At 39.2% G+C, this 17402-nt stretch overlaps 1 protein-coding gene across 3 annotated transcripts in view; it reads right to left on the reverse strand.

The window, feature by feature from the left end:
* LOC121739914 (serine/threonine-protein kinase 26) overlaps positions 1 to 17402 on the reverse strand; it is an 84991-nt gene that overhangs the window by 4039 nt on the left and 63550 nt on the right. For all 3 annotated transcript variants that reach the window (XM_042132541.1, XM_042132525.1, XM_042132533.1), the window contains exons 3-7: positions 8257 to 8473; positions 3376 to 3668; positions 2183 to 2328; positions 598 to 725; positions 112 to 218 (exon numbers count right to left, since the gene is read on the reverse strand). In XM_042132541.1, the coding sequence (XP_041988475.1) occupies positions 112 to 218; positions 598 to 725; positions 2183 to 2328; positions 3376 to 3668; positions 8257 to 8473 (891 nt within the window). The remainder of the gene's footprint in view (positions 1 to 111; positions 219 to 597; positions 726 to 2182; positions 2329 to 3375; positions 3669 to 8256; positions 8474 to 17402) is intronic.

Below are 17402 nucleotides of genomic sequence, written 5' to 3' on the forward strand. Positions count from 1 at the left end.
TTAATTTGACAGATAGAGTATGGCGAATCTGTCAGATAAGTTGTGGATAGCCTATCCGACACTTATCAGGAAGTGGTGAAACAGGCCCTAATAGTACTAATTAGTACTGACCGGCGGCGTGTCGGGCAGCGGCGGCGCGACATCGGCGGGCGTGTCGTCGGCGCGCGTCAGCGAACCGTTCTGCTTCGGCGACACCGGCGACGTCGGCGAACCGAGCGCTGGAAATACACATACAAACTAATTAAAATGTTATTTAAAGTGCAATCATACCTACGAAATTTACTATATCTAAGTCTTATTCCCAGTTTCTAAGATTTTCTCAATTTTGCTTTTAATTGACGTTAAAAAATTAACCAATCAACAACGCTAGTGAAAAGATAAACTCTACTCAAAGAACCACAAAAATCGGTCATTAGTCTCTTCTCGTTAAGAGTGAACCATGAAAAAGTGGGTAGAAATGAAAAGAATATTGCGTCACGACGCGGTCACGATGTTGGATTGAAGTTTTACTTTTAACACGTGGACTCTGTAGATACGCTCTTCTTTTACACATAACTTTTTGCTTGACGAGACTACACTAAAGCTTTATTTACTTACCAGGTTCCTCAATAATGGTCCGGCGTTTGTCGTCGACGGGCAGCTGTAGCGCGCGCGCCGCCGCCCCGCCCTTCACCGTCATTATCCACGGCTCGTCCGCCTCGCCAGACCCGCGGCTGCCTTCCTCTCTGAAAGCGGATATGGATGTACGTTAGAGGGAGATAGAGCTAGAGAGAAAAAGAGAGGGAAGGACTGGGCATAAGGTGAGATACAGAGGCGGCGTAAGGGGTGGGCGACGTGAGTCACCGTCCACGGCCTCGTGGTCCAGGGGCCTCGCGCCCCTTGGACCACTCAAATTAATGTCTCGATCTAGCCCACATCAAATTAAGGTCTTTCCCCGCCACTGGTGATATACTAATTGTATTTTACGGTAAGAGCTCGAGAGCTTCTGTAACAAACACAATATTCAATTTCAAATATTTTGCCAATGAAAAAGTGCACCAGTTTTGCCTTCGACTCACACACCAGTCCTAACATTAAGGTTAAAAGGCTAACTTGCATGTAACTTTGTCTTCGAGAAGAAAACACACAAAAGGCTGGCGTAACTACTGACTAATGCAAGTAGCAGTACCTATTCTGCCTTTTGATTTTAAAAGTAAGGCAATAAACCTTAATTACGTAGCTATCTGACACTAGAGTAAGACAAAGCGACATTCGAGGACTGAGAGTCGGTCCCCTGACCCAAATAACTGAATTGCAATCATAGTTTTGAGGCCAACGCTTCGTTACACTGTTGCACTTATTGCTCGTAATCAGGGCCCGATAGTGAGTCAAGAGGCAATTTATCTGGTCAAAAGTGTGACTCATGCCACTAATGTTGAGGCGTTTTAGTTCGTAGACAAGAGGAATAATAAATCATCTTTCTATTGTATATCACCTACGATTTTCGTATTAGATGCCACCATGTGGGCGGGGAGAAAGTGATTTTTATTGTGAGCTTCTCAAAAGTGGGTCTATTGCGATGAATTTTATTTCCTTTTATTTGTGTTACAAATCCATCATTATTATAATATTATGTATAGATAGGAGTAACACACGTTTATGTTATTTTTATTGCTAATATATACGTAACTGAAAATATTTAGTTTGTCGAAGGAGCTTGGCACAGACAAATCTCACTCTGTTACCAAGGTTACGTAAGTACCATCGTAGAAATTGATTCCTAGACAGTTGACGGACCTACGTTGTTTGGTCGGATTATGTCAATTCAATGTTAATTTGATCTGTCGGCTGGGTTTAACGTAACGCGACCAAACCACGTAGGTCCCCATCTGTTAAGTACATAATATACCGAAACCTTTTTGAATGATTTTGATTATGAGGGATTTTCCAAATTACCAGAAATATACATCAGGTTTATTAAACTCATAAAAGGTTTGCTTATTCAAGATAAAGATTAATCTACAATCTACATTTAATATTTGCATTAGGTATTATGATCATCTCGTTGTCATTAGTATTTTTCGAGCAAAGATTAATCTCTTTAAAGTCGGAAAAACCCAGACGTACGTTTGTTATTATAACAAACAATAACAAAAATTATGAATCTGAAGAACAATACATAATTATGATTATGAATACTCACGAATCTGAATTTTCCGATTCTGTTTCGCTCTCTTCACTCCTCTGCGCCTTCCATTTCTTATACCTGTCTATTAAATCCATTAAATACGAATTCTTCTTTGCCTTTCTGATGAATTGGAATTTTAATAACTCTTTTGCCGTCGGCCTCTGGAATTTGAGAAATTTTACGTTGAGTAAGTAATTTTTTTCACACTAGTCCTAGACCACACCCGCAACATGGTTGCGCCAAAATTCGTTTATCGCGCGGGAACCGTACATTTCTCCGGGATAAAAAGTATCCTATGTCCTTTCCCGGCACTCAAAGTATATCCACAACAAATTCCAGCAAAATCGTTCAGCGATTAGGGCGTGAAAAGGTAACAGACAGACAAACACACTTTCGCATTTATTATATTAGGTATGGATTAGGACCAGAATACTTAGTCAAATTACATTCGATATTTTCGACATCGAAGTTACAAATCACAGATGTATGAGGTTTGCCACAACGCGACGCAGTAACATAACGCTTTTGAACTTCGCTTTAGACTCCCGTTGTCGCAACTATCGAATGTAATTTTCGCTGAGTACCTCGTACCACAATCTACTGATTAAAGTGACTGTTGATGTTAGCAATACTAGCGTTCAGTAAAATAGAGGTACAAAGCTACCGAAAACGCTATTCGTCACCTATTAGCCTACTGTTAACAAACCTTATTATAACCATGTCACACTTACACGTTCTTTTACACTTTCATGACACACGGAAACGTCTCCTTCACACGAGCCTACGGATGTAACGCCTCTCGCTCCGGAAGATCGTACCTGACCCTAATCTCTGCGAGCCGTAGCCTGAGGCACCATACAATGACGATAACTACTTACAACCTTCCTGCCACGGATTATATCGCCTCAAGGGGGTCTTAATAATTTCACATAAAATTTCGACTTATCCCTTACGCTATTTTTAATATATCTGGCACCCTTGCCATGTTACTCGTGCCAGTCCATATTATATGAACCCTAAGGATACGTTTTCATCGAAGGTAAACTGCACTACCAGGAATGTGTTCTCGAGAACCGAGTGAATCGCTTAATTTGCCTGACCCCGCCAAGCGCAACGGTTCTATTGGATTTAAAAACACATTCCTCGCAACGCAGCTTAGTTCGGCTTCTATTAGACGGCCTCAAAACCACAATCACCAAATCACTTACATTTTCGGGGTCCTTATTCAAGCACGCCTCGACGAACTCTTTGAACGGTTTCGAGTAGTTCCCTGTGAGTTGCGGGGGGTTGTTCTTGGGTATGAGGAAGAGCACTCTCATGGGATGGAGCTCGGAGTTGGGCGGCTCGCCCTTGGCCAGCTCGATGGCCGTGATGCCGAGCGACCAGATGTCTGCTTTGCTGTCGTAGCACGACTGCTTAATGACTTCCGGCGCCATCCAGAACGGAGTTCCGACGAACGTGTTCCGTTTACTGGTCGTATTCGTCAGCTGACCGGCCACACCTGGAAGGCAAAGATGGGTTTGTTAATACCTGAATTATAATGAGCACGGGACAGGAGCAAGGAAGGCATGCAGATGTCCTAAAAGCTGATCGCAACGTTATTCACTACCACTTCTTTACATGTGTCTATTTAGTAAACAGCAACCGCACAGAAGCCGATTGTAATAAATTATTACAATATACTATTGTAATAAATTATTACAATATACTAGCTGATCCGGCGAACTTCGTATCGCCTAACAGTCGATTCTTTAACTTTTGTATGGGAGTATAGAAAAGTGTTGTTTTTAGACTTTTTCAGAAAATTTAATTTTTTTTTTAGAATTTTTCTCTTCGTAAGAACCATCCTCGTACTTCAAGGAATATTTAAAAAAAGAATTAGCGAAATCGGTCCAACCGTTCTTGAGTTTTGTGCTTAGCAACACATTCAGCGACTCGTTTTTATATTATAGATTACTATAATAATTACATAATACAGCAGAGTTCAGTAGAGTAATAATGGACCAAAACACGAGACAAGTCACAAAATTTTACATACATCGCATGGCTACATGTCGACAGGTAGAAACGTATACATAGAGTTATAAAACACAACGCGCATCCAAGACTAATAGAAAATTATCTCTTTGAATTAATAAACATGGGTGGTAAGCCACATCAGACAGCCATGAGCTCGAGCATTGTGTGTGTGTGTGTGTGAAGGGTTTAATTACCCCTAAACACCCGTATGATACAGGTGCCCCGTGCCCGCCGGCGATAACAATCGCGCACTCGTCATCATCTCGCCCGCATTAGCCTTTTCGGTACATTGAAATGACTGACAAAAACATCCTCGAGTAACTTTGAGTACGGTTGGCAATACAATGTTGTAAATGAGGAGTTTTTCCGCAATATAGAGCTGTCTAATGTAGAGTAGGGAAAAAAATACAAACATTTTTAACATTAACTATTGTTAATGCTTTTTAGGGTTCCGTACCCAAAGGGTAAAAACGGGACCCTATTACTGAGAATTCGATGTCTGTCCGTCTGTCCGTCTCTCCGTCTGTCCGTCTGTCCGTCTGTGCGTCTGTCTCCAGGCTGTAACTCAAGAACCGCTATAGATAGAATTCTGAAATTTTCACAGATTGTGTATATCTGTTGCCGCTATAAATACAAATACTAAAAACAAAATAAAATTAATATTTAAGAGGGGCTCTCATACAATAAACGTGATTTTTTTACCTTTTTTGCTCTATATCAATAATGACAATAGGTAGGTACTTGAATTTTTTTCAAAGTCTTTAATTATATGTGTACTTTCATATTTAATAATAATATTAAAATAAAATAAAAAATTAAGGGGGGCTCCCATACAAAAAACACAATTTTTGGCCTAATTTTGCTCTATAATGGTGCGGAACCCTACGTGCGCGAGTCCGACTCGCACTTGGCCGATTATTAAATTCATTAACAGTAATAAATAAAGCTGAAACATCAGCTTTTAGCTTTAAGGCGTGAATTCCAAGACACTGAACTAAATATGTTAAGCGTATTTTTACTATTTTCTATGCTCGCTCCTATCTGATAACCATCCATAGATCATGATAATACACCTAGATTACATTTCCTATTCTATTATAACCTGCCACAGCTATGATTTGGCCGCAAGGCTGAGATACGGCACATAACTCACAGGCATTACGAAGACACCGCCCCGCACAGAACACCGATATTATTTGTTATTTATTACGCATAAACGCTTCGATAGTTAATATTATTTTATGAGCATTAGCGATATCACTTCGTCTATTGATGCTAAATAAAACTTATGCCATATAAATTCAGATTTACCTAAACATTTCCTAGCTACTCTTTAACATAGAGTGGAGTTAGTTCAAAACTTTAGCATTAACCTCTTGTTCTTTGACAAAAGACGAAACGCCTGCGGCTACGACTAAGTGTATCAGAAGACTGTAAAAGAGTGTCCTGACTTCTGACAATTTATAAACGACTTAACTATAAAATCATATAGGATTTTTTTTTCAACAATTTAATCTCACGCAATTTTAGTCTCTAAGGGACTGTAACAGTGACTGTGACTTCTTCGTCTTCAAGGCTTCTTTTACTTGCGAACTGAGTGACCACCTAATTAGGTTCGTATTAAAGTCTGCCAGTAAAAATATAGATGTGTCATAAGAACATAATATTGGAAGCTGTCTACAAAACTAATTAATACTTTGTTTACAGCTGAAGCTACACAAGTTTGGCATCGTCCCAGCGCGGCGTCTGCAAATTCTATCAATAGTTCCGAATCACAATTAACATATCAATACACAGAACATTACACTATAAACGCATACGTGGTCCAGTGGTTTAGCGTGGCTCTAGGCTCGGTGGTCGTGGGTTTGATTCCCGCGTTGGAAAATTTTTATTTTCAAGTTTGGTTAAAACAATACAGGCTGATCACCTGATTGTCTGACAATATGATCCATGCGTCGGTCGTGTAAAAAGTCGTTCCTGTGCCTGTCGTTTCGGTCGTCCGGACTCATGAGAGAGTAAAGGAATAGAGAGCGCTCTTGTGTAATGTGTACTACGCACATACTTGGGCACTATAAAATTACTCTGCGTAACTGGTCTGGTTTGTACCTATGAAACCGGCCACCGCCACCGAAACGGGTGTCGAGGGTGGTATTATTATTATATTAATACACAATATCTATTGTTGCTGTATCCCAACTCCCAAGTGAGTTGTTTACTCCATATTTATTGTTATTGTTGTGATACTCCTATGATATCATGTCATTATAATGCGAGACAATAGCGATATTGTCCTGAATCACAATAGGATAAATAATAATCGTATTATAATCCAAACCAATGATTGGACACAATAATTCACATTTGAACCCTGGCTAAGTTTGGACTATAGACCTTTTTCGAAAGATACTACAGGGTCTTTAAAAAATGTTTTGAAACTTATTTCCAGATCAGAAGAAAAAATATTACTTTTATCAACAGATATTTTGTAAACCTAGGGCTAGCTAGGCGTTAGCTAAGACAAAATACTAGCCGTAGAAGAGACACGACTCACAATGAAAGAAAATATTGCTTCTCTTTGACCTCGTATACAAGTGTTTATAATTGGCTAATCCTATTCAAAGATATCAATCTTCTAACTTCTGTCACCTTGTGAACAATTTTTCATAGCCGGTATGCTCGAGTTAACAATTTACAATATCGTTTATACACCCACATATTTGAAACTGCATTAATATTCCTACTTAAACAGCCTAAACTTTACTTCTTATTTAATTAAAATCGAAACAAGTAACATTTTCACATAATCTAAAATTCAATTATGTGTGCATAATTTGAACAACAAACACAGCATAAAATTAGCATTCGTGTAATAAATTACAATTATAATAACAAATTCGATGACGTCACGAGACAACAAAACACGATACACCAACATAAAAGTGATAAGTTCGTCAGCTGGTAGACAAACAGCTAAACAAACATCTGCAGATAGCTGGCGTTATCTAATCGTGACTGAGGTAAAAATGTGAAGATTGCGCCACGTAAATATACCTTACGGCAGGAGTTCCCAACCTTTCCATTGAAGCCTACGAAAATGGGGTACTTTTTAAGTCGCTGCCTAAAAGCTACTGGGCACTGGCACACAAAACAGAGGCTACAGACCAGAAGCCAAAAGCTGAGCATTCACTGCAGTATAGCTCCATCTGTACCCTAGTCCCTACGCTACGGTACAGATAGAGCTATGCTATGTCTCTACAGACACACCGACAGTGTTTGCGTCTACATACTAACTGCTTTGAAGACTTCATAGCAAAAAGAGGGAAAGAGAGCAAAATAAATGAGTCATTGATGTGCGCTTGCTTTCTTAAAATCGCGGTTTGACGCGTGCAAGCATATTCATTCCTAAGTTACCTAACGTAAATATGTGAATGAAATAATATTATATTAATAATAAAGTTAAACACACGAGTCATGATTTTACGCATTACACCACTGGTTGGCCGCTCCTGCCGCGGCGGCTCACGTATCACACGGGCGCGGGCACGTACGGCCGTTCCGTTAGCCGGTGCAATCTCGATGATACTCCCCCAATCCCCGCCAATCCCCATTCCCCACAAACAGCATCCTTGTTACATCGCTTATTCCGTTCGCTTTATAATTTATACTTGTGTTGTGTTCTTTGACTTTTACATCCTTTGGTAAAACATGAAATATGCTAGTAGTAAAGCTTAATGAAGTAGCAATGTATGGTAGGCATTTATAACGAACATAATTATCCTATGTTTAATGTATGTTATGTGTGACTTCTTCTTAAAAATAGTAACAGATTACAACACTATAACAATCCAATCATGCTTCCGCGCAGAGAATTTAATAGCATTTGCATTGCTGTTCCATGGCTCTTCCACATTGAGTAACGCGTGCGCCCCTTTATTTTGCGACCCAGTTGCAATCTCCTGCGAAAAGGTTGCCAACCACTACATCAACCTTCAAAAAACTCACTGAACTCCGCCAACGGTTCCCAACCTCTGCTCAAAAAAATCATCAACCTCCAATCAAGCACAACTCACCGAAATCCGCCAACTTGACGTCACCCATCTCACTCAGCAGCACGTTCGCCGCCTTGATATCCCGGTGCAGCTTCCTCTCCGAGTGGAGGTAGTCCAGCCCCCGCAGCACCTCCCGGAGGATCACCGCTATGTGCATCTCCTCGAAGCTGCCCGCCTTCATTAGGTCCAGTGCCGACCCCCCGCCTAGGTACTCCATTATGATCCATAGTTTTGTTCCCTGAAAAAGAGAAAGAGTTGTGTTATTGAAGATCTAATCTAGATAGCAGGGGGTTGGAGTGAGATGTAAATAGCTTTTGTATCAGACAGGTTAAAAAGGCTGGGGTTAGAATATTCATACGTAAAGATTGACCATGTATATTTTAGCTGCACGGTAAAATATCTTTCGACCCAACTAAAGCACTAACGCCGCAAAATATACCACGCTCATAAAAGAAAAAACTGTGACAGGTTGATAAAATCCGCCTGGTAAATGTTTCGTTGCAACTCTATTTTATCATGAGACAGAAAGATTTACTACATTGCAGCATTCCAAATTCAATCTAGGACATACAAACGTTAACATAAATTAAAACATTAGAACGTAGACATACATCCATTTATCAAACTAGAAACAAATATTTTGGCAGGAACGCATTAAAACTGTAAGGCACATTAGTCATGTTACATCTGCTTTAAAAGCGTTACTAAATATTAATTACACCGTACTAATATTAGCCAGTGATAACTTTGACAATCTAAAACAAGTATTCAGGTAATCCTCTTTTGTAAAGTAATGTAAACCCGAGAGCGGAAGACCTATAACTTACAACCCGATGAAGGATATTGCATTCTGTAGGATAAGCTCCGAGACAAACTTCGTTCAAAGTTTAGATGCAATTTGCAGAAGACAGATCCTGCAGCAGAAGCGAGACCACTAAACAAACTAAGACTTATTTATTATTTCAGGCTGAACTTGAACGCAATATAAAGGGTTTCTTCCTACGGTACAATAGGCGAAGTGATTTAGATTCTTTCGAATTTCGCCTGCTGGCCAAGTCTGCTTCCGTCCCTAAGGAGAAGTAAGAAATCAAGGGCATCAGTAGCGCAACTGCTGAGGCCAATAGACAACTAGAAAACCATACTTTGCCTCGAAGAAAGTCATCAAAGCACAACCCAATCAGTATCCAAAAGTAACGATCTGTATTAATATGCCGGCGTGTTCCGGGTTGGCGACGCGCCAGGAGTTGCAGCGAGCACAACGGTAATTAATCACCCCCTTTTATTATTAGATGCCGATTTAGGAGCAATAACAATAACATCTATCACTTTTTTCTGGCCCAGCGAACGCAGTATTGGATAACTCGGGCACCGGAAGTTTTGCTGCGACGACAATATATTTACGTTCTGTTCAAAATAACTTTCTTATTTTTACTTGCATCATAATTGCTACTTTCACCGAGTTTTTTAGTTGAGTGAACAGATATTTGTTTAAAGAAATGCGCGGTGACGCTTGTAAATAAGAATAAGAAAAACTCCACATCTTTTATTCAGTTAAAAGTTATACAAGGCGGTGTCGCCGTCTGATTAGTACAATCTCGTGACATCAAAAGTTCTGGAAACTTTTCTTTTTTCATCCCATTCTTGTTTTAAAACTTGTAAGAAGTTGAGACTTTTTCCAATCCAATAAAAAAGGAAGAAAAATTGTCTTGTGAGTTCTTGTTCACGATACACGACCATTCGAGTTGAAGAGAAACAATTTTTCACTTTTAGCCAATAAAAAATATCTTAAGAGATAATATTGTCATACAACATCCCTTTTCCAACCATAAAGGCGCAGACCAGTTGTGCACAATAGATGTCGGTCATGGACAATTATATTATTATTGAAGACGAATAATATGCCTGTCTACAACTCTACACGCTCGTGATCGCCCCAACTCTCATAAGGCCGCACGAAGTTCGCAGCCCTATCAACAATGTCCACTATCCAGTTCTTGTCCGCCAGTTTGTCAAAGTCAACCATTAAAGCGCACCCGAGCAATTCACCTATGGAGCCATAGAGCAGGGTGTGGGCATTGTCTACCATGATGGATATGATCTGCACCATCCGGCTGGGGACAATGGGTGCATCCGACCACGGCTCCGCTTCATGCGCCATCAGGTAACGCCACATTTTCATAACTCACGTCGAACGGCACAGACCGTCTGTGAGGAATATTCATAAGATACGTTTGCGCCTTTGAATATGGATGCGTCGCCGACGATGGATTTTTGTCAGCTGACAATAAAGTCGGTGCAACAGCGATCAGCATAACATTGGGACAAGTTCAAAAGGACAACAATGGATTAAAAACGAGCAATGAAACGTTTTGGTCAATGGTCAAACAACAAAACATCCACTGTAACAATTTCAACGACAGGTATATCTCAGTCACGATTATTTTGTCTGGGCTTATTTTTTTTATATAGGGTAAATCCCCACCTATCACTTTTGTTTACATAATGATGACTGATGACGTAGATCCACGATCTGCGGGCTACTCTATACGTCATCACTCATCACTCATCACCAAAGCCATGTCCCGCCGTATAAAATTGATTAGTGGCGCACAACGGCCGGCCCGATATCTACAGGAGCTGTCCAACCCTTTTCCGCCCTTATTACTTTAGCAATAGGGTTCAAAAGCGGACAGCAGAGGCATCCACGACAGTACACGTTGCAGTTAATTAAATCGCGCCTCCCACATGACGCTCCGTAATGAGAATATTTGCATTGAGAAAATAATAATTAAATTAACTGATACCGGTATGGGAACCGAAATTACAGCTATCCTTGATGAAGACTTACTTAACAGACGCCTTATAACAGTGACTTTCTGTCAATCTTATTAAATAACTATGTACATAGTTATTTAATAACATTGACAGAAAATTTAATGGAGTCTATGTTAAAACCTCTACTACATTACTTGATGAATGACATAATATAAGTAATAATCGGTAATAAAATCACTGAGTGGGGCCGTTACATTTTCCGCAGTAACTTCAAGTTATTGTAAATTCTTATGTTTATTCACCAAGCAGCAGGCTCAACAACTCCCAAGATTTTCTGATCTTAAAATCGAACTTTTCAATATATAATTGTTTCATTATCAACATACAGCATGCTCATGACATTGTCACCGCGTGCGTTGACCCCACTGTCTCGACAGAGCGCAGAAAAAGACCGAACTAGTATTCTAGACGGGTTCAACTAGGGGGTGTCTGCCAGACCTAATAGACTCAGACGCCTCTTAGACGTTCGGCACTTAAAATTAAATCGAACTAGTTTAGTGCTCCACTCGAGTTTTATACGAGTGTTTTAAACGAAGACAAAGCTTATCTATACTAATATTATAAAGAGGTAAACTTTGTTTGTATGTTTGTTTGTTTGTTTAATTGTAATGAATAGGCTCAAAAACTACTGGACCGATTTTAAAAATTCTTTCACTATTCGAAAGCTACATTATTTACGAGTAACATAGGCTACTTTTTATTTTGGAAAATATAGGGTTCCGTAAGATATTTCAGTATTTCGGAAACAACCAGAAAATTTACTTATTTTGCGTACGCTGCCTAAACTATAAAAGATAGAACTATACAATGTTCTAAGTAAATGTAGATCTTATAAATATCTATAAAAATGTCCGCGACACACTATACCAATCTATGTCAAGTGAGGCACAACAACCATTTTTTTATTTAAAATCTTGATTTTTATTGGACTAAATTTAAACGGATTTATTTTACTCATGCTAATAATCCTTATCAAAATAAATTATTTCATCACTAAGTACAGTTTATGTAGAATATATTTGGTCGTCTTTGAATTATTAAAATTTGACTTTTGGTGTAGAAGTTATGGCGAAATTAAAATATTGCGATGTACGCCCGTTTCGAAGTGGGTGCCACCAATGCGGCGATGCGCTCGCGGGAAGGGTATCACTATGTACTTACAATATACATCGCCCGCGTAATTTAGGAATGTCACGGAAACCGTACATTTTTCCGCAAAAAAGAAACCTATGTCCTTTCACGTGGTCTATTCTTCATGTAAATAATGTACCAAGTATTGTACACATTGAAAAGGTCTACAGAAAACTCCACGATGGTATTATATACGTATATGCAATGTTTTCTACATATACAGATATGTTACGTCCATACTATTTTCCGGCTTAAATCTCTTCCGAACAATTTTCAAATTCAAAATTACAAACATTGACAAATTTGACAGATAAGTGAAACAAAAGATATGAAAAACCATTTACATAAAAGAGACAGTTCTATTTTTAAACGTCGAATCGTATCGCTGTCTCTTTCTTCGCCTGAGCTATGACGAAAATTCGATTTTTTCCAGATTGTTCAAAAAAATAATTGAAAATTTAAATAATCGAGGTATTTATTGCATACAAGACATGACGTGGTAAGAGATTCCATGTGTTTTGTTTACTTTCGAGTCATAATTGGTACATTTTCGAAACACGCACGACGGCATTTTCAATTTATTTAGGTAGGACAAGACGCGGCACGCTCGTGACTGCGCTCGATGCAGACTAAACAACAGACGGCCCAATTGGGCCGTATTTGAATCTTCACAACGCGGGCGGTAGTAACATATCTGCTTTAAGTTTTTCATCATTGCGTATAAGGATATCTCACAATAACATTTTTTTGTCATTTACTTTTAACTTCAAGTAATGGCTAATTTTCGAAGCGATTTTAACCAATACGGCAATAATCCTTATTTAATTAAATACTTTAAGAAGGAGACAATAAGACAAAAGTTGTAATAAAAGAACAGAAAATCTTCGATTCGTTGTCCGCTGATTTTTTCTCCAAAACTTAACTGATTTTAGTACTTTTTTCATCAACAATTAAAGCAAGGCTTGAGCTGTGTTCCTATGTTTTATTTTTTTTGTATATTTTAGCCAGTTTTGTTTTCTGGGTGTTTGAACACAGAGGAACATCTGGCCATTTTTTGGGTTTTTGGACGTTCTTATCTTTTTTAATAATAAAATTTTGAAAAAAAAAAGAAAACATAGGGACATGTTAATAGTGGCCATAGATATTCAGGGAAAAAATCATAACTCTACCGGCATCATCCAGGGAGGAAACAGGGGGACAACGTTTGTATGGAAAAACGGCGGTGTGGACTTCTTTTGAATACATTATTGATTATGGCCCTTCACAGCATTTTTTTTATGAAATAAGGGGGCAAACGAGCAAACGGGTCACCTGATGGAAAGCAACTTCCGTCGCCCATTGTCACTCGCAGCATCAGAAGAGCTGCAGGTGCGTTGCCGGCCTTTTAAGAGGGAATAGGGTAATAGGGGAGGGTAGGGGAGGGAAGGGAAGGGAATAGGGGAGGGTAGGGAAAAGAATAGGGTAGGGATTGGGCCTCCGGTAAACTTACTCACACGGCGCAAGCGCTGTTTCACGCTCGTTTTCTGTGAGAACGTGGGATTTCTCCGGTCGAGCCGACCCATTCGTGCCGAAGTATGGCTCTCCCACGTATGAAAGCGTATAAAGCATATTATGATTTAAATTTGAAATGAATATTTTCGAAGATATTACAGATTTAAAAATTGCGGGACGTAGCTTTTGCGGCAGTAGGTACCGATCAATGCGGGCCACGGGTAGTACGAGGGCTGCTATTTATGTATCCGGAATTAAAAAAAGAAACAAACATATATCATTTAATATGGTTTTATTGCTTTTCAAAATATTCGCCGCGATGATCGACACACTTTTGCATACGCTGGAACCAATTTTCATAGCACTTTTTCCATTCTGATTGAGGTATCTCCAAAACGTGCATTTTGAACGCATCAACAGCCTCTTCGCGGCTCGAAAAACGTTGACCACGTAATTTGTTCTTCGCGTATGGAAATAAAAAGAAATCGTTAGGTGCCAAATCAGGGCTGTACGGCGGATGACCAGTCAATTCGATCTTTTGACCCTCCAAAAACTGAGTTGTTTCAGCTGAGGTGTGACAGCTAGCATTGTCGTGATGTAATATGATTCTGCGTTGTCGGTTGTCCTTTCTTATTTCTTCAAAGACTCTGGTAAACAAATGGTCGTATACCATTCAGAATTAACCGTTTTACGATTCTCTAATGGCACTGTAGCCACATGTCCATTAATTCCAAAAAAACAGGCGACCATTTGCTTCAAAGTACTTTTTGCACGAGTAACTTTTGTTGGTTTCGGCTCATCTTGGAACACCCACACCGTTGACTGTTGTTTAGTTTCGGGGTCATATGCATAGATCCAAGATTCATCACCTGTGTAGATATTATAAACGGCTTTTGACGTACCACGGTTGTATTTTTTTATCATTTTTTTGCACCAATCGACACGAGCCCGTTTTTGATCGATTGTCAAGTTGTGCGGAATCCAACGCGAACATATTTTTTTTACAGCCAAATGTTCGTGTAATATCTTATGTATGCTCGTCATACTTATGCCTAAGGACGCCTCTATCTCGCGATATGTAACATGACGATCACGCATTATTAGTTCCCGCACAGCATCTATATTTTGTGGGACAACAGCTGTTTTTGGGCGACCTTCTTTATTTTCATCCGTGAGCATAGACCGCCCACGATTAAACTCACTGTACCAGTGATAAACAGTGGTTTTTGATGGTGCTTCATCTCCAAAAGTTGCGGTGAGTTGAATAAAGCACTGTTGTTGATTTAGCCCACGCCGAAAATCGTAGTAAATCATTGCACGAAAATGTTCACGCGTTAAATCCATGGCAAATGAAGACACGCAATTTTCAAAATGACGCCACAATGGAAAAATAATTGACAGTCACATGAAACAAAATGTATTCTTCAACCAAAGAGTTCTATTTTCAAATGTTGTAATTACTTTTTAAATATTGTTCTTGTAAGTGGCCAGTTCCGGATACATAAATAGCAGCCCTCGTAATGAATATAAATTATTTAACAAAACTACTGAATCGATTTAAATCATTTTTTGGTGACATATGTTGTAATATATTTTATACCCGTGCGAAGCCGGGGCGGGTCGCTAGTTATATTCATATTTTGTTATACGAAATGAATCTTATTTAACTACAAAAGAGAAGAAAATGTTTCTGGCTTAATAAATAAATAAGTAGGTTGTCAATGCACAAGAATATCAAATAACAAATAAGCTATCCTAACACTCTAAACCACTTTTTGTTTTCCAAAAGAAAAGTACTGTCAAAAAGATAACGGCCGATACGAGGTCACAATTAATTAATTTCTACGCATCACAGCCCAAACGATAGACGTAAAAATGACACGTGACGTGACGGCGTGTCGCAGGGAGATAGCGTCACCCCATCAATTAGAATTTGCGTCAGAACGGACACAATCTATTAGCCCGAGCGGTTATCACGTCTTCATTATAATTGGCCCGTCCGACGGATAAACGATGGAGATTGTGTAGTAAAAGTACTGGGTAGTAAATGACAGTGTAGTAAAAGTACTGGGTAGTAATTGACAGTGTAGTAAAAGTAAACATCGCGTAATTTGTAATATTGATTATAGTGGCCCAGCAAATTAAGATTCATGAGTGTCATCAGTCATGACAGATAATGATGGACGATGTTTATATTTAACATTGCAAACGAAACGATACAATCGAAATCGTTAGGCCCATGAGATACAAACGATGAGTCATGACAAAAGCATTAGCAATACGTGTTTGATGTTTTAATGAAAACCCCGCTAGTTTTCCAAATCACGTCCAACTTTTATTGGAACCCGGCCGATATGGCACAGTATCTCGATAACTTACAATGCTTTTCGTATTTTGTTGATATTCTATGATAATATCCCTGTATAAGTCCGTAACCTGTAAGATCTTCAGGGTTGTGTAAGAATTTGTTCCTTACGGAACCTCTAAAAGATTAGAAGACTACTTTTTTTGGCTGCGAGTGACGCTCCCTTTTAGTTTGACAAGATATCTTGTAATCCGCTAGAAAAACCTCTCAACCCTAAAGCAACGAAATCCGCTTACCAACTATGAAAACAGTGCGGGATCCTAAAAAAAATATTTTAAGAGTCCAATTCCCGAGGCTTTGCGCTAAACGAATGACCGTCAATTTCGGACGAGATGGAAATAAGAAAACAAAAGTTTCGCGAACAACTGAGACGTCTTAACGGACTCGTAGACAATTTTATCAGACAATTTTTCCATAAACAACGGCAACGCTAAGTAGTAAGTAAATCACGTTCTTCAAAAGAAGCAATTTACTTTTTTGTCGTCTTCGTGACTCGAGGGCCGGGGGCCGGGGCCGGGCGGGATGGGCCGAGATTAATGGTGTCTGCGTTTACTTTTGGCAAGTGTGAAACGTAATATTTATATTATAATTATGTCGAGATTAGCTGATGACAGGGGAAAATATTATATCAACGGTATTGTTGGAGATGTTTTGTGTACACCGGGCGGGCTAATCATAAAAGGAAGGATGAAATGCAACATCATCATCATCAATCGCGATGTTACTAATTACTCGTTCATGTAATACTGTATGGGAGCTTTACGATACATCTATTTCAGAATAGATAATAATAATGACGAAAACGGATATTCAGAGCAACCGTTTAATAGAATGATTGACGATAGTAATTATTCAGAATTTACGAACATATTATATTTAGATGACACTTTCCTTGAATAGCAAGTTGTGATGTGTCTACGTCTTGACATTTTACCGCAAAACTAAACATACTTTTACTTTGAGCCCGGTAAAGGATAGTTTTGTCCTAGAAAAATATACTATTCCTGTGCGACAAACGCATAGCTGCACAAAGAAGTTACACATGCCACCAAACTATTTAATAACACAGTTATATTATGCTCCAACTCTAAACACACTAAAACCAATTTGCCAGATCATGACGCCAAACGGCGAACACTATCCGGCGCTCCGCGGTGCGCACGGAGTCGGGCAATCCAACTTTTCAATCAGGGACCAAATTAATTCAATTCAGTCCAATCTACACCACTCTGCCGCGCTGAAATCAATTACATTTGAGCGAGGGAACTGAAAAAACTCGTTATCGATCGAGACCTTATCTGTGCACCTTTGGACTATCTGTCGCCGTTTTTACTTAACCCAAGAG

The sequence above is a fragment of the Aricia agestis genome, chromosome 1, assembly GCF_905147365.1.
Source record: "Aricia agestis chromosome 1, ilAriAges1.1, whole genome shotgun sequence".
NCBI classification, from domain to species: Eukaryota; Metazoa; Arthropoda; class Insecta; order Lepidoptera; family Lycaenidae; genus Aricia; species Aricia agestis.